Here is a 22,213-nt window from a genome sequence, read left to right as displayed (position 1 = left end):
ATGAAAAAACCGGTGCTTGCCTTTCTGTACGTGTTATCTCTATGAGCAACCGGCGGGTGTCGACGTTGATCGGAAGTTTAGCTGCAGCCGATCTAGCCCTTCTTTACTCTATCGTCGTTTATACCCTTGGCGTATTGTTGTGGGAGGTGGAACCGCTGCTGCGCGCTCGCGGGGAAGATGGCGGACGCTTTCGGGGATGAGCTGTTCAGCGTGTTCGAAGACGATGCCAGCTCTGGCTTAAAGGAAACGAAGGGGACACCCGAGGCAGCCACTTCAAGCAAGTTAGGGTGAGGAACAAGCGAGGGTTTGAAGAGATTAGGGACGGGATCTCTTCCTAGTAGCAAACTTGAGTGTTTTAAGTCTTTCGGGTTCCTCAGATGCAGGTTTATGCTGCAGCAGGCGAGATAGAATCTCTGAGACGTTTTCTTAGTACAGTGTTTCTCAACCTTGACAATTTTAAGGCATGTGGACTTCAACTCCCAGAATTCCACAGCCAGCAATGCTGGCTGTGGAATTCTGGGAGTTGAAGTCCACATGCCTTAAAATTGTCAAGGTTGAGAAACACTGTCTTAGTACTAAGAACCAAAGGAAAAAAGGATCTCCCTACAGGCCTTGATTTCATATCCTGTTTACGTTTTTATCCATGTGGGACCAGGATGCGCGAAATACAGAGAGCCCAACGTGTTGCATGCAGTTTTTCAGTTGTTGGATTGGTGAATTCAGGTTCAGTCACAAGTTACTTGGGGCCAGTCGCTTTCCTTCACTATATTACGTGGTTCTTGTGGGGTTAAAATAAAAGGGACCTACCAAATTTGAGCCTTTTTCAAATTCTGGATTGAAGCTGTGATATAAATCTATAAGAATGCTGTAAATGAACCGGGTATAGAGCAGTGTTTCTCAACCTTGACAATTTTAAGGCATGTGGACTTCAACTCCCAGAATTCCACAGCCAGCAATGCTGGCTGTGGAATTCTGGGAGTTGAAGTCCACATGCCTTAAAATTGTCAAGGTTGAGAAACACTGGTATAGAGGATAACGTGTTCCCCATCTGACCTCCAGGAAACTTCCTTTGGTGTGTGGTACTTCCGGTTCCCCATTTTGGGGAGGGGTCCCCAGACACGTTAAAAGGGTTTGGTTGTTCCTTTCTTGAGTGTTCATGTTTTATTTGCTGAATATTCAAATGAACATTACCCATTTGGGCAGTTGGTTCCTCCCTTCCTTATGCTGCAGTGCAACCTATTCAGAAAGATGGTGGTCTTTCCCCCAGTTTTGGGCACTGTTACCAGGTAATGTATGAGGGGAATAATGCTTTTGGGAATTTTTATTTCATCAGGGCAATATTGGATATTTAAGCAGAGTTTGTTGATATGTTGGGCTTTGCTCATATGATTCATCAGAGCTGATTCCTGGCCCCTATTTTTTATGTTTCCAATTAGAAAACAACGAGATGGCAAATCTGTGGCCTCTGCAAAAATCCAAGCCAAAAAAAAACGTGATGCAGAATTTAATAGTGCAGATATTACAGCTTTGGGAAAAAGACCAAAGTTGGAAGACCTCTCTACGGATGATCTTAAGTAAGAATGAGATGTACATGTTAGACTTGGAAATGCTTATGTTTTTTTTAAAGAATGGAAGAGATAACGATTTGTGGGCCATTGCAAAAAGAAATACTGTAAAAGACATACATTAGAAGCTATTAGAATGTTTTATCATCTAACACTGCTTGCATTAGAAATGATCTTGTTAAGCAATTCTGTATTTTCCATTGCTCCCAGTGAGTAGAATAAATCTTCCTCCAGGTAAGACTTGATGCAAAAATTACTGAAAAAAATGTATGTGAAGCATTTTGAATGTTTAAGGAAAGTAAAAGATACATCTATGATTGTTTGTTCAGCAGCTTTTTGCTAAACAAAGGAACTTATATCCCATGCCTGAAATTATGGTCATTGCAGCACCACAGTCATGTGATCAAAATTTGGGCACTTGGCAGCACTGCCTGCATTTATGACTAGAGGCACTTCTTTCCAAGAAACACTTTGCAGAAGCTAGCAAAAGCAAGTCCCTTTGTGCAAAAGCAGGCCTCTTTGGGTGAAGTTAGTAAAAGCAAGTCCTTTGGGGCCATGCTGGGCTGAGGCTTTCTGGTACACTATAGATCTTGGACTGCTTCTTGCTTGCTTCTTGTGGCATCCTGGGCTGGTTTCCTGGTATATCACAAGAAGTAGATGCAAACAAGCAAGGTGTTTTTCAAAAGGCAACTGGACCTTCTTGGTTTTTTTTCTCTTGAAAATATTTCACTTCTCATACAAGAAGCTTCTTCTGTTCTGACTGAATGGTGGGGAATAGAAGGATTTATATTCTTGCAGTCATCTGGTCATTAGCACTCTGAAGATTGGTTGTTAGGTCTCTGAAAGTCATTGAGGCGACTTGGGGTAACCTCAGGGTCACCTGAATCAAAGTGCAAATGGATGTGGAATCTTGGGACTGCTGAAAGGACTGTTGTAGACAGGAGATAGGTGGTGCTGTATCCCTCCTCTGTTGAAAGAGGTCTGTTTAGTTTGAATATGGATGGCCTCTTTGACCCTCTTTCAAACCAGTGGTCCTTTCTGTCCAGAATGTGGACTTGGATGTATGGATAATGATCATTATTAGCATAATTAATCTTTAAAAGTAAAGTATAACATACATATTTCATTATTGACTGGTAAATTAATGTGGTTTTCATTTCAGTTTGGCAGATGTGATGCCAAAAGTAAAAGTACAAGCTGTTGAAACAATTGAAGGCTGTACACATGAGGTGAGTGTGAGATTGGTGGGGGTGATGAACGCTGTTTTATATAGTGCTACTATTATAAGTTGAGAATACTATTAAATAGAAAACTACTTAGCAATAGTTTGCTTTTCTGTGTGAGAGTAAGTAATGGGAAAAGGAAAAGGAGACATTTTTGAATACTGTTATAATATGAGCTAAATGTTCATCTTCAGTGGAAATAGAAGAAATTCATGTCCATAGTCCCCTCTCCTTAAACATATACTTTGATTTCCATTTCTTTCTAAAACTAAAAAGGGAACCCAAGCACTTTATAAAGGTAGGAGGTAAATAGAAATGAGATTGATATTGTGATATTCATTAATTTAGCTGTTTACTTAAGAGAAAGAGTAGATAGAGCTTTCTAGATCTCTCTTGTTTAAAAACAGACATTTTGTAGCATAAAATTGTAAGTTATTTCTAGGAGCTAAGCTTACAACATTAAGATTTATGGGCAATTTACCTCTTTATTGACCAAATTAACCAGAAAAAGACATTATAGAATACTCTTTCCTAAGGAACAGAGATGGTTGTGAGCTCTGGAAAAAGAGTTAATAATATTACTGTTTTGAAATGTTCTTGAAGTAACTAGTAATGCAAAATCAACAAGTTGAGGGGATCCATAACCTTAGTTGGAACAAAACTACAGATAGTCCTCAACGTGTAACCATAATAGAGTCTACCTGTTACTGTCATATGTTATGACTGTCATAAAAGGGTCAGTCACGTAACCGACTCAATTTTACAGGTTTTTTTTTTGCAGTAGTTATTAAACCAGTCCATGGTTGTTAAGTGAACATTGCTGTCTTTAATGTTCCCTGTGGATGTGGTTTTACTGAAAACCAGAAGTAGGTGCCAGTTTTCAGCAGTCATACAACTTGGCCATGTGACTGCGGGACATTTCAAATGTCCTGTTGCTGAACACCCAAAATTTGGTCATATGATTGCAAAATGAGCCCAAACACTGGAATTTCAAATCAAGGTACATGTCTGGTCAGAAGTAGATGACTATCTGTAATTGTTGAGGCTTATGAACAAAGAAATTGATTTAAATCATTTGAAATTATTTTGTTTCTGATACAAAGACCAGACAGGTGAAGATCTTGGAGATGTGCTGGGAAAACCCAGGTTTGTGTGTACTGTCATTTATAGAGCCAGTGACTTTGGGCCAGTCATTCTCCCTCAGCCCTGCCTATGTCCCCTATTTTGGAGGGAACATTAGGTACTCTGCTTCAAACTTTATGAACATTATTACTGGAAAATAATATAAATGACTGGAAAATATTTTTTACTAGGTTGCTCTTCCTGCAGATATGGACTTCGTAGCCCTGAAGGCAAGAACTGGAAAAGCTGCAAAGGTTTGTAATTTACAAGTCTTATTCTTTTAATTTTATAGCTAATGGGGAAGAATGGACAAAGGTAAAATGGCAGTTATTTGTGTAGACATAAACATTTTAGTGGGTTTGGTTTTATCTGAAAGTTAATGAAATGCTAATATCCATCATTTTAATAGTTGAAACTGATATGAATAAAACAGTGTTGGAATTTCTCTGGTTATTTGACTGGAGGATAGTTAAAGTTTCAGTTGATTCTAGGAGCACATAATTCCACTGACTATTCAATTCTGCACTTCTGTTGAATGTATAGAAGCCTGTTAATACATTGTTCTTAGGAAAGCTGGGCTTCAAGAGAATTCTTCCAATAAAGATTTTTAGAAAGTCTTTAAAAATTAAAGTTCTTGTGTTTTGCAGTTTAGTCCTAAATTATCAATTTGGGGCAAAGACAACTGTGGTTATCAAAGATAACTGTGTATTAGTTGTTCTTACACCATTACTTCTTCCATCACATCTGTTGCATTATGATTGTTGAGGATATTATTTTCCAGAATATCTGTAGAATGGTGACTTTAAAAAAAATCAATACAGTCTAATAAATATATGGAAAAGAATTGTGCCAATTTACAATCAGTTCTGGAATTTATACATTTTTTTTTCTTTTTAGGAATATCCATTCATTCTTGATGCTTTTCAAAGAGAAGCTATTTTGTGTGTGGATAATAATCAGTCTGTTTTAGTATCCGCTCATACCTCAGCAGGGAAAACTGTATGTGCAGAGTAAGTAGGTCTCTGATGGATTTAAAAATAAACACTAAATTCTACCCTTGAGTAAAGTAATGGTAAAGTAAATTAACTTTCTACATTTATCATATTTCCATTTTGTTTGTATATTTTTATATACATATTTAATATGAAGCTAGTTTTGTATTTCTAAACCTAATAGATCAATAGTTACAAAAATATGGAGTAAAGAGAAAATGGGGTGTGTGGGAACATGGAGGAATGATTGGCAGCTCTTTAATTCTTTTTTTAAATTAATTTGCTGTACAGATTTGCATACCTTCATTTTTTTTCAAAATAATTTTTGTACTGGAAATCTGTTTCAGTGTTATATTTCTGTCAGATTTATGGAACACACAATTCTTTTCAAGCATTTAGTACTATTATAATATTGCATATATTGTTTAAAGGAAATAAAATATTCAAGATTCCTAACATTGGGATATTTTATTGGATTTAAACAGTAAACAGTTATTATAAACAATAATAAAATGTAATTGCAGATTGTGCAATTATTTCATATTAACAGTAGAAATATATTGCAAAGCGTATCAATTCATAATGAATATCGCATATGTACTACAGGTATGCCATTGCTTTGGCTTTAAGAGAAAAACAGCGTGTGATATTTACCAGTCCTATTAAAGCTCTTAGTAACCAAAAATATCGTGAGATGTATGAAGAATTTCAAGATGTTGGCTTGATGACTGGGGATGTCACCATCAATCCTACGGCATCTTGCCTTGTAATGACCACAGAGGTAGGTCTGGTTGTTAAACTTTCTTGTGCTGGTTTTTGAGCTCTTTGTTATACTATGTATATGCTTGTACAAAACATTGAATTGCTTACCATATGGTCCAGTTTAAACCCTGTGTTTAACATATTATCAGCGTAATACTGTAAGCCACCTGGAGTCACCATGTGTGACTTTGATGGCCATATAAGTTTGGATGTGAAATTGGAGATTATGTTTATCTGATGCATTCTATTATGATTATCAGATTTACTCTAGATAAGAGGTCCCGAATTCCCGGTCTGTGGACCAGTACCGAGCTATAGCATATCAGCAACCGGTCCATACAAACAAGGAAAGCCCCATCCACAGGATGCAGGCAGTACACAAAACCACGCCCCTCCGGTCCGTGGAAAAACCTGTCTCCACATAACTGATCCTTGGTGCCCAAAAGGTTAAGGACCTCTGCTCTAGATTATCAATTCCTGTAGCAGCCTGGGACACAATTCATCTAGCCCCACTGACTTGAATTCCTTCAAAGCAGAAGCAGATGTTTTCTCATCACTTTCCTTACCCATTTTGACCATTTCTCTTCTGCCTCACATGATGCGGCTTCCGAGAAACTGGACTTTTCTTTTTGGAAAAAAATACATACAAAATAGGACTAAGTCAGTTCAGCCTTCTCTCTGTTATCACTAACTTGGTATCTTCTATTTTCAAATCAACAATTTCCTTGACTTTTCCTCTTGTTCTGCCTATGTCTAAAGAACTCTTTCTGTTAATTTTGCAAATCTCCGCTCGTTCTGGAGCAAATGCTTCTTGACCTTATCCTTCAGGCTATTTCCTAATACTCTGCCTTTGTTATACACTCCTCTATTTTTAAAAACTTCTTCTCATTTCTCAATTTAACGAAGAGTTATTTATATACAACCATGCTGGTCTCATCAGCTTCTTCCCATTTTTCTTTTCTTTGTATTTAGGGTTTAATTAACTTTTCAGAATTTTTCCTTTCAGGATTTTCATCCATGGAATCCTTCTTACTTTTTCCCTTAGCTTCTGGAAGTCAGTTCTCTTGAAATATTGAACACTAATCTGACTACTTCCTCACTTGCAGTTTGATAAATTTTAGGATTGCATGGTTACTCTCTCCCACATTTCCTACAACTTCCTGAACCATTTCTTTCCTGTTAGTAAGTAGTAAGTCTAGTATAAGTTGATCCTTTAGTTCCATCTTCTATCTTTTGGATAACGGGATTGAGTGCAAAGTATGTCAAGAACTTGTGGATGTCCCACATGCAACAGTTAGAATCTTAGTATATTAATATAGTTGAAATCCCCATTACCACAATGCATGTTTTCTGCATACTTTGACCATCTGATTTGCAAAATTTTCATTTATATCTTCTGGGTGGTCTGTAGTTTGGCATAATAGTGTCATTCCCCCTCCCTTTTTTTCTTTAATATTCACCCAGCTTCATTTAGGAAGATTTTCATTCTTGGTGAAAGAATGAAGATGTGGCCATTCTTTACATTTAATGCAACCTCCCTCCTCTTTTGATAGATGTGTCTCTTTTCAAACAATTATATCCAATAATAAGTTCTATCCCTCTTTGAAGCGTGCCAACTCCCAACAGTTTCTGCCCATTCACACATTGTTGAACAAAGTGGGCATATTACAGTTATATGTTGTCATCTTATGGGACATAGGAAGTTTGCCTTCTGTGCCTCTGTCCCTGCCCTTTAGAACAGCACTCCCCTACAGTAGTGGCCAAAATTGTGGAAACCTTTTTGGAAAAGTAGGTTTCATGGCTAATAACACCACTTTTTTTTGGGAGTAGTACCATAAAATTATATATCAATGGAAAGATAATTTAATCAAGAATGTAATGCAACATAGTTTGTTCAATTATCTGTATTGTATTCTATGAAAAGTTATAGCCAAATAACCAGAAAAAGGAAGCACAACTCGCTTAGGTTGATATCAGGTAGCTTTCCTTCATCTGATTGTAGCCAATGAGCATGAGTGTTTAGAGAGGCAATCAGGTGTCATCTTGTTTTGGCAATGAGCCAATCAGATCACAGTAGGATTCAGTTATTGATGTCATGTATTGAAGCTGAGAGGAGGACATTTGTCAGTGTGTTATGTGATTGCTATCAATTAAAGTAATGGTGCAAAGAGTTGACTGGTTGCCCAGAAAGCGATGTAAAATAGTATTATTAAGTGAACAAGGCTACAGTTATAAAGAAATTAGAAGAAAAATTGGTGGAAACTTAACCAAAGGTGACATTTCTACTGTATACTTTTCCCAAAAGGTTTCTATAATTTTGGCCATTACTGTAAGATACTTATGGTACCTACCCTTCAGATGTTCTATTAGTCTCTGAAGACCTGGCTCTGTTCCCATCCTTGGGTTTGGATGTTTGTGGGACCCCTGTTGAATTTTTTTTCTAAATATTATTGATGTTTGTCCAGATAGGCCTGTTTTTCTTTTATGATATATATTCTTTTATAAGCTATAAACCACTCAGAATCTTTTTATGTGGTCTCAAAATCTATAAATCTCACCAGATTCCATTTATGAAAATTGTCATATTTTCCTCGGCCCCAGCCTAGTAGGACTTCAGATGTGTCCTGTATGTCCTCTATTCTCTGATCCCTTTTACAGTGCCATTCTTAAGTCTGCCTGCTGTATCCTTTCCTTCTCACTGCTTCCTTGCTTGTTTTAGGTTTTATTGCCTTTGGGTTTATGTTAGTATAATTCTGCTTATTGATTTCCTTCCCCCTCCAGATTTAGTTTAAAGCCTTGTTTGGATCTGACCCTCATAAAGACTCTTTGAAGTCTTTTTGAGGGCCAGATCCAAACAAGTGTGCTTGGCCCATTGCTTGCAATGTTCAATAGGTCATTTTTATTTATTTTTCTTTTTAGATCTTGAGAAGTATGCTTTACAGAGGTTCTGAGGTTATGCGTGAAGTTGCTTGGGTTATATTTGATGAAATTCATTACATGAGAAATTCAGGTACTATAAATTTGCATATTTATATATGAGTTTTTGTGTGTAGAAGCCTAGTACGATGAGCATGATGCTGTCCTGTGAATTTTTGTTTTCTAGAACGTGGTGTGGTATGGGAAGAAACCATTATTTTGCTCCCTGATAATGTTCACTATGTGTTTCTTTCTGCCACTATTCCAAATGCACGTCAGTTTGCTGAATGGATATGTCATCTTCACAAACAGGTAAAATGTCTTTTTCTTCACCTTTACTTGCAGCAGTGCTGTTAACCCATTTGGTAGGCTGAGAGTTAGCTTTGAAATACCAAAGCAAAAAAAAAAAACATGTTGAAGGCATCAGTGGCAAGAATGATACAAAACAAGCTCAGTTTGATTGGTTGAGTATACGTGGCAAATGAGAACTGAGGTAACCAAGTCTGTACACAGACTCTAGGTTTTTTTTATGTGAAAATAACTTGAATTAAGTTGAGTATATTATTTCAACCTAGTTTTAACTTCCGCTAACATGTATTATTGGATTTATATTTTTGATTTTTCTAGTGAATTATTTATTAAGCCATAAGACTAGCAATTAGAAAAAAAAATAAATAAGTAAAAATAAGAGTTGTGTAAGACACAAAAGAATTCAGATTTTCCAAGTCTGAGAATTTGTGATTTATGATTAATTGCAGACTGCAGAGTCCTGCTGCCAGCCTTAGGTAACTTCATTTGGATAAATGTAGAAATTAGGAATGCTGTATTGTATATAAAAGCAAACAGAATATTTTTAAATAACTTATTTTCTCTTTACCAGCCCTGCCATGTGATCTACACAGATTACAGACCGACTCCTTTGCAACATTATATTTTTCCAGCAGGGGGAGATGGACTTCACCTTGTAGTTGATGAAAATGTAAGGAACGATGTTTCTTTGAATGTCATTTTATTTATTTGTATTTATTTTTATCTCACCATTATCTTTATAAATAATTCAAAATGACAAATACACCCAATACTCTTTCATCTTTCTATTTTCCCCACAACCCTGTGAGGTAGATTTGGCTGAGAGAAGGTGACCAGCTCAAAGTAACCTAGAAAGCTTTCATGCCTAAGGCGGGGCTAGTACTCATGGTTCTCTGGTTTCTGGCATGGTGTTTAACCACTAGACCAAACTCACACTCTTACATGTAAATATCAGGATCAAATGCTAGAGAAAAAGAAGAAAGTACATTGAAGGTCTATACACACTAGGATGCGTACTGTTCTGTTGAATCAATTATAGTCACTCTATGGAATACTCAGGTTGGCACTGGGATAATTAGGAAGAAGGGAATTAATGTATGTATTCATTGGAGGAAAAGAGATTACAAGAGAGTAAACAAGCATACAATTGGGAATAGAAAACAATGTGGTAGTGCTGGCAGCCCAGAGCTTAATCACTTGTAATCACTTCCTCTCCAATCTCTTCACTCTGCAAGGGGAGGAAAAAAACAAGACAGGGGCAGAACAATGCATACTGATTGTGGTGATCATGTGGATTGAAGGACCCTGGAAAGATCATAAATGCACGCACTAGTCAAATTTATTTGTTTAGCACCTTAGTAAGTTTGAATGGTTGATGAACAGGGCAGTCACTAAGTAAAGCCAAGCTGTAACTAAAAATTTGTTTTTGCCTTCCAGGGTGATTTTAGAGAAGATAATTTTAATACGGCCATGCAGGTACTTCGTGATGCAGGTGATTTAGCCAAAGGAGACCAGAAAGGCAGGAAAGGAGGAACCAAAGGTTGGTATAAATTTTGTCAGATAAATATATTGCAAGGTTAGGCAGATGAAGTTAAAATGAAGTAACTGCCGCTATTTCAAAATCTAAAATATTTTATGGAATTGCTATCTTCATAGGTCCCTCAAATGTATTTAAGATTGTAAAGATGATCATGGAAAGAAACTTCCAACCAGTAATTATATTCAGTTTCAGTAAGAAAGATTGTGAAGCCTATGCACTTCAGATGACAAAACTGGATTTCAACACAGGTGTGTACTACTCACTTCTAAATGTTAATTTATTTTTCATCAATTTGCATTATTATTGATTTTTTTTAGTGAATACAATCTAAACAGATATGTTTTCTCTAGTCAAAAAACTGGGACCAGCCAATAACTTTCTTTTCACCCCGTCTTTTGACAAATGATGTAGTAAAATCTGATTTTGAAATTTGCCATGGTCCCTCTTAGTGTCATATTTCTTGTGATACTGGCCACCTTCTTAAAACATTTTATTTAGAATGTGGTTATTTGTAATTTTAGATTTTAAAACACTTTTTTTCTAAAGTTATCTAGAGAATGCTTTTAAATAAGCAATACATAGAGAAGGAATAATGTATATTTAGTGGTATTTAAGAAGGAAAAGGTCAAAACAGGTTCAGTTGGCCAGTGAGTTCTTTCTTAACTGTAGTTAATAAGTTCAGTTTTACTGAATACAAATTTATTTAAAATATTATATTTAATTTATTTTGACTTTTTTCAATTCTGTAATTTGTTATGAGATTACTCTGCAAAAAAGATCCCAGAAAAATATCTGCCCATTATGGTCAGAAGAAATTTGTTACTAGCTTATTTAGTATATGCCTAATATGTCAGTTAATTTATTTTGCAGCGTATCTGTTTAACAAATTTCTTGGTAGGCTTTGGTTATAAACATGGCTCTTTTGGAGGGGTAAGGAAAAAAGTTTATTCATATCCTTTTGTCTTTCAGATGAAGAAAAAAGGATGGTTGAGGAAGTGTTTAACAATGCAATTGATTGTTTGTCTGATGAAGACAAGAAGCTCCCACAAGTGAGTGCTTAAGAGTACATGAGTTTATTTGCATTTAGCAACATAGGACCAATCCCTTTTTAAAAGTTTTTATATCCCCGCCTTTATTATTTTTATAATTATTTTATAAATAATGTAAGGCAGAGAATATACCTAATACTCCTGTTGTCACCACCACAACAACCCTATGAAGTGAATTGGGCCGAAAGAGAGTGATTGGCCAAAAGTCATCCAGCCAGCTTTCATTGACTTAAGGCAGGACAAAACTCAATTTCCTGGTTTTTAGCCTGGAGCCTTAACCACTAGACCAGGGGTAGGCAACCTTGGCTCTTTTATGACTCGTGGACTTCAACTCCCAGAATTCCTGAGCCAGCATGGCTGGCTCAGGAATTCTGGGAGTTGAAGTCCACGAGTCATAAAAGAGCCAAAGTTGCCTACCCCTGCACTAGACCAAACTGGTTCTCAGTTTCTTAGCAATGAAGAAAAACCATACAAAATCTTTCCTTTAATTAATTTACATAATAGAGAAAATCTGCAACAACAAATGCATTTTTCATAGCCATACAGCCTCTGTATTTGTTGTTCAGTTGCTAAGTCATGTCCCAACTCCTTGTGACCCCATGGATGATCTAAATCTTGGATTAAATTGGGTATAGAATTTGGTGACAATACTTTTTGTAAAATGACATAAAATGTCTACGTACTATTTTTATCTTTTATGTCATCTCACTGTGCTAATCCTTGCGTTCAACCCTAAATCTTTTATCTTTCAACACTTTATGCCATCTGACTCTTTTCTCTTATAGCCCCTTGAAACATCTTTCTCAAGGAAAAATTTAAGAAAATGGAATTAATAGGGTTATGCAGATTGTTTGAGCGGAATGCAAAGTGCATTGATGTCAGGCAGTCCCCATCCTTGAAATTTAATGCAGCCACATTCTCTGTTTTTTCCTGATTTCTGTCTATATACAGATAGTCCTTGACTTATGACCGTGATTGAGCCTGGAATTAGGATTGTAAGTTGTGGTGGTCATTAAGTGTGGCACTGTGTGACTGTGCCTGATTTTATTATCTTTTGTGCAACAATTAAATGAATGTCACAGTCATTAATGGGCATTTTTTTGCCAGAAACCGAAAGTAAATGCTGGAAACCAGCAAAAACTGCTAAAAAATCAGGGTCACGTGACCACAGGACACTGCAAACAGTTGGAAATGTGAGCCAGTTTCCAAGCGCCCAAATGACCTTGGTGTGTGTGTCTGTGTGTGCCTGTTGGAACTTCAAAAAAGAGTCATAAGTAGCTCTCAGGAGGTCTGTGGCAACTTTGAACAGTTGCTAAATGAGGAGTATAATGTGCTGGGAATAGTTCAATTCCAACAACTCTAATGGAATGGTTGGAACTACATGCAGAAAGCCTTGCAAGCAGCTGCACTGAGCCCTCCACAAACGATGGCTGTTTTAATATTTTGTTAATACTAGTGCTACACTTCCGTAACCTTCGCAAAATTCCTATTTGAGTGCTTTGCACAACCCTAATTAACAAAAAATGCTTTCTCTTCCAATCTCCTCTCTGATTTCAACCTGATCAAAGGGCCTTCTCTAGATGTAAGGACACATTTGTGTGCCATTCTGTTTATTTTCTTGCAACATGTCAGATTTGTATGAAATTTCCATATGTCAATTGGACTTGTTAAATGTTAGCTTTACCTTTTGAACACTCCTGTCTTTTAAGATTTAGCTTTTGTATATTGGATGGCTTTAAGAGAAAGAATCAGTTGGGGAAATCAAGCATTAGATCCTTCTTGTTTCTTTTGAGATTAGTATGTTAATTTGAATATCTGTGATATTGCCACCACAAAATAATTTTCCACATCCGTTTTGATCCTAGGGCTAGTGAGTAATTTTTTTAAAAAAAATTCTATGTTTTAATTTAGGCAATACAGACAAACCTTTGTTGCCTTGTAAGATGAAATTTATATGATATACTGAGCAGGCATAAAAATGTATTTTCTGTTTGTTGCTTTTTTATCAGAGGTTCAACTTAAGTCTACTAAAACTGTTATTAATTTATTTGCATATATGGTTCATGTTGACATGTTTATGTTATTCATTTATTAACTTGAGTTTTAAAAAGCAGACTAAAAAGACAATTGTTTAAATTCTGTATTTGCTGACCATATATTACAGAAAATGGTTGGTGGCCATATGTAGCAGAGCTAACAAATAATTACAAGCCAGTTCCTATGAAATAAGATTCATCTCTTATTTTTGTACCTACAGGTTGAACATGTGCTTCCACTTTTAAAACGTGGTATTGGAATCCATCATGGAGGCTTACTTCCGATTTTGAAGGAAACCATCGAAATTCTTTTCTCTGAAGGGCTGATAAAAGTATGTACTTTCAACCATATACTGTAATATACCATTTTCATTCTGTGAGTCTCTACAAATTTTCACATCTAAATTCGGTCAGAAAAATCTTATTTTTATTGTGTTGTGCTGGGTTTTATGATACACTCATATAGTCATTATGCGTGAACTTAGTGAATCTGTTTTTCAAATAAAATGTTAAAGCTGTTCAAAATAGTGAATAGTGGCTGAGTAGAGGTGAAGGACCAGTAACATTGGGTCTTTTGAGGAACTTACTCCTAAAACATTTGGCGTTCGGGTAACGTGTTGTATGATAGCCTTGTCCAGCTTGAATACTATTGAAAGTTTTTCACAGAGCAGTTCACTTACTAATTACCTTCTCAGGCAATGAAAGAGTTCTAAATACCAAGTGTGTACAGTTATGTGTTTAATATAAAGAAATCTGGCTAATAAAGAATACCTTTTAGTTCATGGCTACACTGCGGGAATTGTACATTGAGAGTTTGTTAATTGTCTGCTTTTTTCTTATGACTTTAAACTATATAGTTGAATTTGGATACTTTAGTATGTGATAATGAATTTTTTAAATATATTGCTGCCTTCACTTAGGCCTTATTTGCTACAGAGACTTTTGCTATGGGAATAAACATGCCAGCAAGGACAGTGCTATTCACAAGTGCCCGGAAATATGATGGGAAAGACTTCCGATGGGTAAGCATTGGAGAGTGGAGAAACATTATCTGTGTGGACTGTTTTTTGCATAGATCAAAACACATGTGTCCTGTCTGGATAGAGACCATGTATATTGGTATGGGGCAGATCTGGAATATATATGTTCTATGCATAGGGGTTGTTGAAATTTATCCAGCCGAAATCTAGAATATTTTCAGTTTTGTTCACATTTCTAGTAAACATGCTATCGTGCATTCATGCTAGAAAGGCAGGGATACTTTATAAGATATCAAAGTGAAGTGTGTCACTTCATTAGTCCTTGTTAATTTAAGAATCTTCAAAAGTGTTGGAATTAACCATCAACCAGCTAGTACACAATGAATATGCATGGTATGAATTACAGAAATTGCAATCCAATGCATTCAGAGGGTGCAAGCTGGGGAGACAGGATAATTTGCTATTGAATTGTTTTCCTTTGTTAACAGACAATAAAATATATCTATATTTGCATTTTGTTGAGCTGGTTTATTTTTCACATATTCTTTTATGCACAAGTCCATTTGACCATCTTGACCTTAGGGCAACTGGTTACCACCAAGCTTTTATTAATTGATAAAACAACTTTGAACCATGGCATAAAACCCAGAAATGTGTGACTCCAGTGTCAGGAATCTCTCACCTCTTGGATTTCCTAAAGGCAGGCTGGAGAAAGGATCAGTTGAAAATATGCTGCATAGATGGGTAGACCTCAGGGTTATGGCATTTTCACCCCAGGTTATTTACTGCTCCCTTATATGACCTCCAGCTTGGTACTCACAATCTTAAGAAACACTCCATTTGGGTATTGATCAGCATTCTTACTTGGATCGCTGCCTTAATCCCAGCAAGTAGAATTGAATAGCTTGTGGCACTCTTGGAGGAGATCAGTACATTTTCCATTGGAGTTGATGATAATAAAATCAGATCACTGTTTCATGGACAGGTAATGATTCCCAATGAGTCCAGCCCATCCTAGAAGATAGCTTGTTAGAAACAAACTGTGCAGAGGTTCTAAGAATCTATCCCAAACATACAATAAAGGGCGAGGAGCCAATACTTTGTTGCAGAAAACATGGGGTCATCCAGAGACAACCTCTAGGTATCATCACAATATTTCAATAAGGAAAGATGTTCTCTTAACAGCCATAACAGCATTAATGCTGTTAAATAGGCATTATGGGGCAGTCATCTGGACAGAGCCATCTACTTTTAAGTAGCTATGTTCGGGGCTTTTGCTCCTACTCTCCCTGGGAATACCCTGTAGTACAGTATATCCCCTTCAGGGAGCCGTGTTTCTAGTAGCTAGATTTACTGGGAAGTATCTTGTTGTTCACCAGAAGATGGACTCATCTGTCCAGCTCTAATTAGAAGAGTTTGAGAGAGAAACTATACAGTGAAGAGTTAGATGTGAATTATTTTACTGTATTATGTTAGATATAATATAGTGATAATGGTAGCAGGTGCATCATTATTTTGTCTTAATTTTTTTATATTTTCAGATTTCCTCAGGTGAATACATTCAGATGTCTGGCCGTGCTGGCCGCCGAGGCATGGATGATCGAGGAATAGTCATTTTAATGGTGGATGAAAAGATGAGTCCAACGATTGGAAAACAGCTTCTAAAGGTATTTTGATGTCTGATTAGAAAGTTCTGAAAATGTGTGAGAAACATATAATTAAATGCAAAATAGACTAATGCATTTCTGAAATACTCTATTTTTCCTGGAAATAGCTGAACTAAGTAATTCAGGCATAGTTTTTATATTTCTGGAACTGTACCTTCTGGAACTGGGAGTAATTTATCTTGTTATGGATACAGCCCAGTCCTATTTAGGGTAAAAAGATATTCAGAACAATTTGGAATGGGTTGTGATCTGCTCTGATTTGGCATCCCTAGAATCTTACCGTGCAGTATGCTCATTAGCATTACAATCAATACTGATTGCATTGAAATTTTAAAGTTTCTATCAAAAATGTTCTAAGTTCCATTTTGTTTCTCTTTTGGCCCATTTTGAGTTTACTTTATAACTTGTAATCAATATGTAAGTTATTACAGTTTTATTTTTAAACTGAGGCACTCTGGGTTTCAAGTAATCAGATATTTGTTAGCAGTTACTGATTGGCATGTCATATTGCATGAACTGAAAATGCTGACTTGTGTGCATGTTTATAGAATACACTCCAATGAGCTGAATGCATAGTTAAGGTGATTAAGTATGAAATAACCCAGCTCAGTTTGTGAATCATTGTGAGGAGTTTTGATTGAAGATATGGTGTAGTATAAACAAAACAGCATTTATTTCATAAGTATGCATTTGTCATATGCAGAATATGCAGTTCAGAATTAAAACTGCTGTCCTTTTTCTGTTCTATAAGCTTGCTCTTTCTCTTGATGCCCTTTGATTGCAACAGACATAAGATATATACCATGATGAAACTGGGAAATATATAGCTTATAATGTATAGAGGAGGATGCATTCAATACGGGCCTGACATTCCACCAGAAGAAAAAAGATAAATTCAGTAATTATTTTACTGGATACAAGGACTGAAAATAGATAACTGATTCATTGTTTTCATTTGGCAACGCCAATAGATATGCTGTTATTGTAAGTCTAATATAATAATTATGTTTGAACTACTGAGAGGACCTTGTAATATTTTTTTCTTCTCATCTAAATAAGTGACATACTGTCCTTTAAACTATAGTGATAGTGTGTACAGAAACATGCAGTGACATGCAAAGAATATATTTTATGTTACTACCAGAGTGAATTACTGTCATTGCATGTTTCTGTACACACTACCACTGTAAGGACAGTATGTCATCCATTCAGATAGAAGAAAAAACTATTACAAGATCTACTCAGTAATTCAAACATAATAATTATTTTAGGTACATACTATTTGTTTTATAATAAGAGCACTTCTAGGTTAGGATCCTGAAACTTTGAGGATTAAACATTGCTGTGTGATCCCTTCAGATCACAGTTGGTAATGCTGTTCTCAGTGCTATTGCAACAGATGTTCAGACAAACAGTTGCTTCCTTGATGAAAAATGCTATAGAAGTTTTGCATTCATATTTTGTTTTACTTTGGGTTTTACTGTTTTATTTATTTTTTTAAGAAGAGGTCATATTTTATATTTATTCCTCTGGTTAATTTGTCATTGAAAGTCATCCTTTAGTCCATTTATTGCAAGATGGAGGCACAACTCTTCAAATAAGCTGTTGAAGTGGAATCTGTGCTACTGTAGAGACTCCATGTATAAACATCAGCTGAACTCCCAGACCTAATTGCAGGTTTGCCTTGTTTTACATAACTCATGTGCATATGTTTCCAAACATTGCATGTGTGGGCAGGCTTTGAAAAATGTAACAGATCTCAGTTTGTCGAAGGATGTGACCTACCAGCCAGAGTCTGGCATGAAAAACCTGGCAGGAGAGGATGACTTGGCATTCAGCAGTGGTATAGTATTTAGTGTTCTCATGGTTTTCTTTAAACCATTTTGTAAAAAAACTGAATTCCAGACAGTTAATTTTATATTGTAAGAAAGCATCTTGCAAAATATTGAGAATTCCAATTTCAAGAATGAAAAGCAGCATGTTCTTAAGCCTGCAATTGCTTCTTTTGTCTATAGTGGCATTATAGAGATTGTTGTAGTGTTGCCTTTAAGGATTCAGTGTTATATGGGCAAGCTAAATAAAATTAGGATTTTATCTGACTTGTTAGCAAAAGCACTGGAATGGTAAGCAGACTCCTGCCAACTGACCCCTTTGCACAGAGAGAGAATAGTCTGTGCTCTGTTAATACAGGGTGTCTGAGGTGAGCCACTTGGTGGACTTGTGGAGATTTCTGGTATTTCAGGAAAACACTTTGAGAATCATTCGTCCAGGTTCTTGGGCATCTGCCATTTAAAGAATTGCAGAGGGCCTCAAGCTACCCCTGTTTGACTTTTGGTTGTTCTCATTGTAGATGATTGAGTCAACCTAGGCCCACAGAACCGACTCTTGTGTTATGGGTCAGTTGATCAGGTTAATGCTGTATTTGTTATTTGACACTGGTCTGATCAACTCTCACAGTTTTTGCTTCCTCCATCTATCTAAATGGAGCACCTTTTTTCTTTATATGATGAGGATCCAGTGCTAAGAAAATGGACAAAGATGGCCCCATACTGCTGCTGCCATGTCTGTTGCTGTTTTCACTGGTAGCTTGATCTTGACAGGAAGTCTCTCTTTTTTACTTTAGTTTTGACCAGGACTTCATCTAACATAGCTGCTATAAGCATAATCTCTGGAAATGATTCTGGGACTGGAAAAGAAATGGCAGTATTTCAAAACACACTTAACAATAAGCAGATGTGTTTTCAGGGTCAGTCTTATCTGGAAAATGATAACTAGCCCTTACTTTTGGATTCTGGCCAAAAGGGTTACATGCCTTTCAGATACTCTGTCAATAAATTCCTGTGCTAGGATTTTGGCTTACTCAGTTTTCAAGATTATATGTATAAATTTGATACCCTGTTGACAATAAAGCTAATGAATTATTCAGATGAATCTTTCTTCCTGGATGGTTCTCTACTATTTGAGCTTAACATCTGCCTTTAATTTCTGCCATTGGAGTCTACGTATGACAGAGGTGCTCTTTCGTGGCCCAAGAAATGCATTGAGTCTGATCTAAAACCTGTGATCTTAGACAATCTGTTAACATCTTGATGGACTGACACCCGATATCTGGGAAACTGCTATAGGAGTTGTTTGGACCATAATATCACACAGCCTGGGAGATGGGTTCTGTTGTCTTGATTGCTAAAGCATTGACCGTGTTAGTCCTATTTAAAAGAATGTCATTGCATCTGTCATTGGGATTTCCTTTCAGCTCGTTGTTTTCAGACTAAGAAAGCTGGTATATATTTCTCAACAAAACCATTAAGACCTCTGATAGGCCTTGAGGCAAGATGTAAAAAATGTTAGGAAGTGGTTGGTGGCTTGAATTTTATGGGCCTTCTTGGTCAGAAAGCTAAAATGCAGGAATCGTAAGAGCTATTTTCCCCTCCTCCAATAATACTTCTCTACATTTAACTGCTTAGAAAAAATGGCCATCAGAGAAAGTACGACTTTGAGAATTCTCAACCACCCCTAACCTCCAGATATGATTAAGGTGAATGACATTTTTGAGGCAGCTCCTTCTAAGAGGCTTTGTAGGGTAGGGGCTAGGCAAGATGGCACTTTCCTCTCTTGTATCCTAAAACAGTGATTGCTTATGTGTTAAGCTGTATAGATTGCCTGTTCAGTACTGGAGAACCTGCAAGCATTACAATCTACCAATAGAAATCTAGGTATAGATTCCTAAAGAGAAAGTGGTTCTAACTCATCATGCTTCTCCCTTGTGAGCCACTGGTACTTCAGCTGCACAAAGAGATTGAGGACAGCCCCACTGTCACTAAGGAAATAACTTTCTTCTACCTTCTAAGGACTCCAGAGGAAAAAAAAATAATCTTGCCTGCTAGGACAAATAGACTGAGGAATACAGTAAATGATGGCTTTCAATAATTATAGCAACAATAATCTCTTATGTTTTTTAATCAAAATGTTTTGCCGTTCTTATGGTCTGTGTCATTGTTGGGACGGTTAGATAGGTAGGGAGAGGGGAATCTATGAAATTTGCATCTTCCATGTTGAGAGGATTCTCTATATATGCAAGTTTGCCTGTTAGACCTATTTTGGAATTATATGACATCCTGAAATGTTTGGCAGAATTCTTACTAGGCACAAGTTGTATTCATTCAGGCATTATTTAAACTAGGGAGATAACTTATTTCCTCAGATAACTTCTTTCATGATTATAATTCTTTATGCTACCTGATTTTGCTAATTTATTTTTCTTTCTAGGGATCTGCTGATCCTTTAAACAGTGCTTTCCATTTGACCTACAACATGGTACTAAATTTGCTGCGGGTAGAAGAAATTAATCCAGAATACATGTTAGAAAAATCTTTTTACCAGTTCCAGCATTATAGAGCTATTCCAGGAGTAGTTGAAAGTAAGTTTTGCGCAATACCTAATAGTTTGAAAGTTGATGTACAATTATGTTGAAGGGTTTACTTCCACAATATTCTCTGCTAAAATTTTTATCCTATTACAAAACCACAATTAGCACAATGGCTGTTCCCACAGAGCTGGAGACTACTCGGTGGTTTCTTACTTCCTTTCTTTGAATAAAACACAAATGCTACAGCACAGATGGCCCACTGTTTCAAGGAGATTTTCTATGCAGGTTTTTGAGGTTGGGGGCAACCATATAGTCTATCCCACACATTTAGGGCACTATTTATGGGTCTCCCCATGGATATGTTTAATAACAACCAATTCAGCTCTCTCTGTGGCAGGATCCATATAACTGAATAAAGTACTACTGGAACAAAGCAAAGCCTCTTCTTAATTATACAGGTCTATCCAGATCAGAAGGTCAAAATGCATATTTTTTCCAGTAATGTTAGCTTTTGTGTTTTTTCTTTGTTTTGTTTTATTCTGGTTTTATATGTGTGTGTTTTTAGTGTAATTTGCGAACCACTCTGAATCATTATGTTGTGTCTTATACATTTTTAATGAATTTTTAAAAGATCTCTTGAGGTCTGCAGAATTAAGTTGCACAAGTAGTCCACTAAGATAATGGGATCAGAGGGGTTTTTATTGTATCTGGGAAAAATTGCTGTAGCTGAAGTAGGACAGAACATTAGCTTTGACCACTTCATAGTTTCAGCTAAGATAATGCTAGTATTATCTTAAAGGGTCTGGCCATTATATAGCCTACTCTGATATGTGGGCATGAAACTTCTGGGAAGTTGCTCTGGCACAGCAGAATTTCAGCAATATATAAGAGTCACATGTTCCCCTATTGTATGATTGGAATCTCCTAATTGAGATCCTTTGAGCAGAGTTTCAAGTTAAAATTAATCGGATCTTGCTATTTTAAAAATATGAGAATTAATAGAAAGCACAACATTCTTAAAATATTGGAGGCCTTTTAAGGCATACCAACAAGCTGAAATTTGCCACTAACTCTCCTTATCATTTTGACAAATATAACTATATAATGTTCCCTGCTACCTGTTGTATTAAAACAAAAATAAAATGTTAATATCATGAAGATTTTAATTATGTAGTGTGCAAACTGGTCTTCAGAAATGAGAATCAAATATACTGTAACAAAAACTGTTGTTTGGGGATAACCACTCTACACATTCTCATAAACATAAATCTTGTTTTGTTCTCGCTTGGCAGTTAAGCCAGCATAAAACAAATTGCTCTCTATGAGATTCCTAATGTTCTAGGACATGTTGACAAGGAGATGGGAGGGATAACAAAGTCTCTAAGCCCTGCAGATATTTTTCTATGAATGGATAGTGTGCTTTTTCTGGGAAAAATTGGAGTCATAATTTGTTACAATATTGGTCCTTGATATAACACCTTTTTGTTTTACAATTTGTATTTGCAGAAATTAATAATTTGGAACAGCAGTACAATGAGATTGAAATTCCAAATGAAGAAAATGTGATCATCTATTATAAAATTAGACAGCAACTTGCTAAACTGGGTAAAGAAATAGAGGAATATATTCATAAGCCAAAATACTGCTTGCCATTTTTACAACCTGGAAGATTGGTAAAAGTAAGTT

General features: G+C 36.3%; 1 protein-coding gene across 1 annotated transcript in view; it reads left to right on the top strand.

Moving 5' to 3' along the window:
- The first annotated feature begins 160 nt into the window (after window positions 1-160).
- MTREX (Mtr4 exosome RNA helicase) overlaps window positions 161-22,213 on the top strand; it is a 38,336-nt gene continuing 16,283 nt past the window's right edge. Inside the window, exons 1-17 of the mRNA XM_015824258.1 lie at window positions 161-287; window positions 1,437-1,574; window positions 2,728-2,794; window positions 4,102-4,164; window positions 4,808-4,920; window positions 5,509-5,683; window positions 8,584-8,674; window positions 8,768-8,892; window positions 9,461-9,559; window positions 10,327-10,429; window positions 10,546-10,677; window positions 11,399-11,478; window positions 13,736-13,846; window positions 14,435-14,536; window positions 16,036-16,161; window positions 20,428-20,578; window positions 22,034-22,206. Of these exons, the coding sequence (XP_015679744.1) occupies window positions 178-287; window positions 1,437-1,574; window positions 2,728-2,794; window positions 4,102-4,164; window positions 4,808-4,920; window positions 5,509-5,683; window positions 8,584-8,674; window positions 8,768-8,892; window positions 9,461-9,559; window positions 10,327-10,429; window positions 10,546-10,677; window positions 11,399-11,478; window positions 13,736-13,846; window positions 14,435-14,536; window positions 16,036-16,161; window positions 20,428-20,578; window positions 22,034-22,206 (1,959 nt within the window). The 5' untranslated portion in view covers window positions 161-177. The remainder of the gene's footprint in view (window positions 288-1,436; window positions 1,575-2,727; window positions 2,795-4,101; window positions 4,165-4,807; window positions 4,921-5,508; window positions 5,684-8,583; window positions 8,675-8,767; window positions 8,893-9,460; window positions 9,560-10,326; window positions 10,430-10,545; window positions 10,678-11,398; window positions 11,479-13,735; window positions 13,847-14,434; window positions 14,537-16,035; window positions 16,162-20,427; window positions 20,579-22,033; window positions 22,207-22,213) is intronic.

Source organism: Protobothrops mucrosquamatus, unplaced genomic scaffold (genome assembly GCF_001527695.2).
Source record: "Protobothrops mucrosquamatus isolate PMUCROS unplaced genomic scaffold, P.Mucros_1.0 scaffold2172, whole genome shotgun sequence".
Taxonomy (NCBI): Eukaryota; Metazoa; Chordata; class Lepidosauria; order Squamata; family Viperidae; genus Protobothrops; species Protobothrops mucrosquamatus.
Note: the sequence above shows the minus strand (reverse complement) of the source record. Positions and strands in the feature narration are given on the sequence as shown.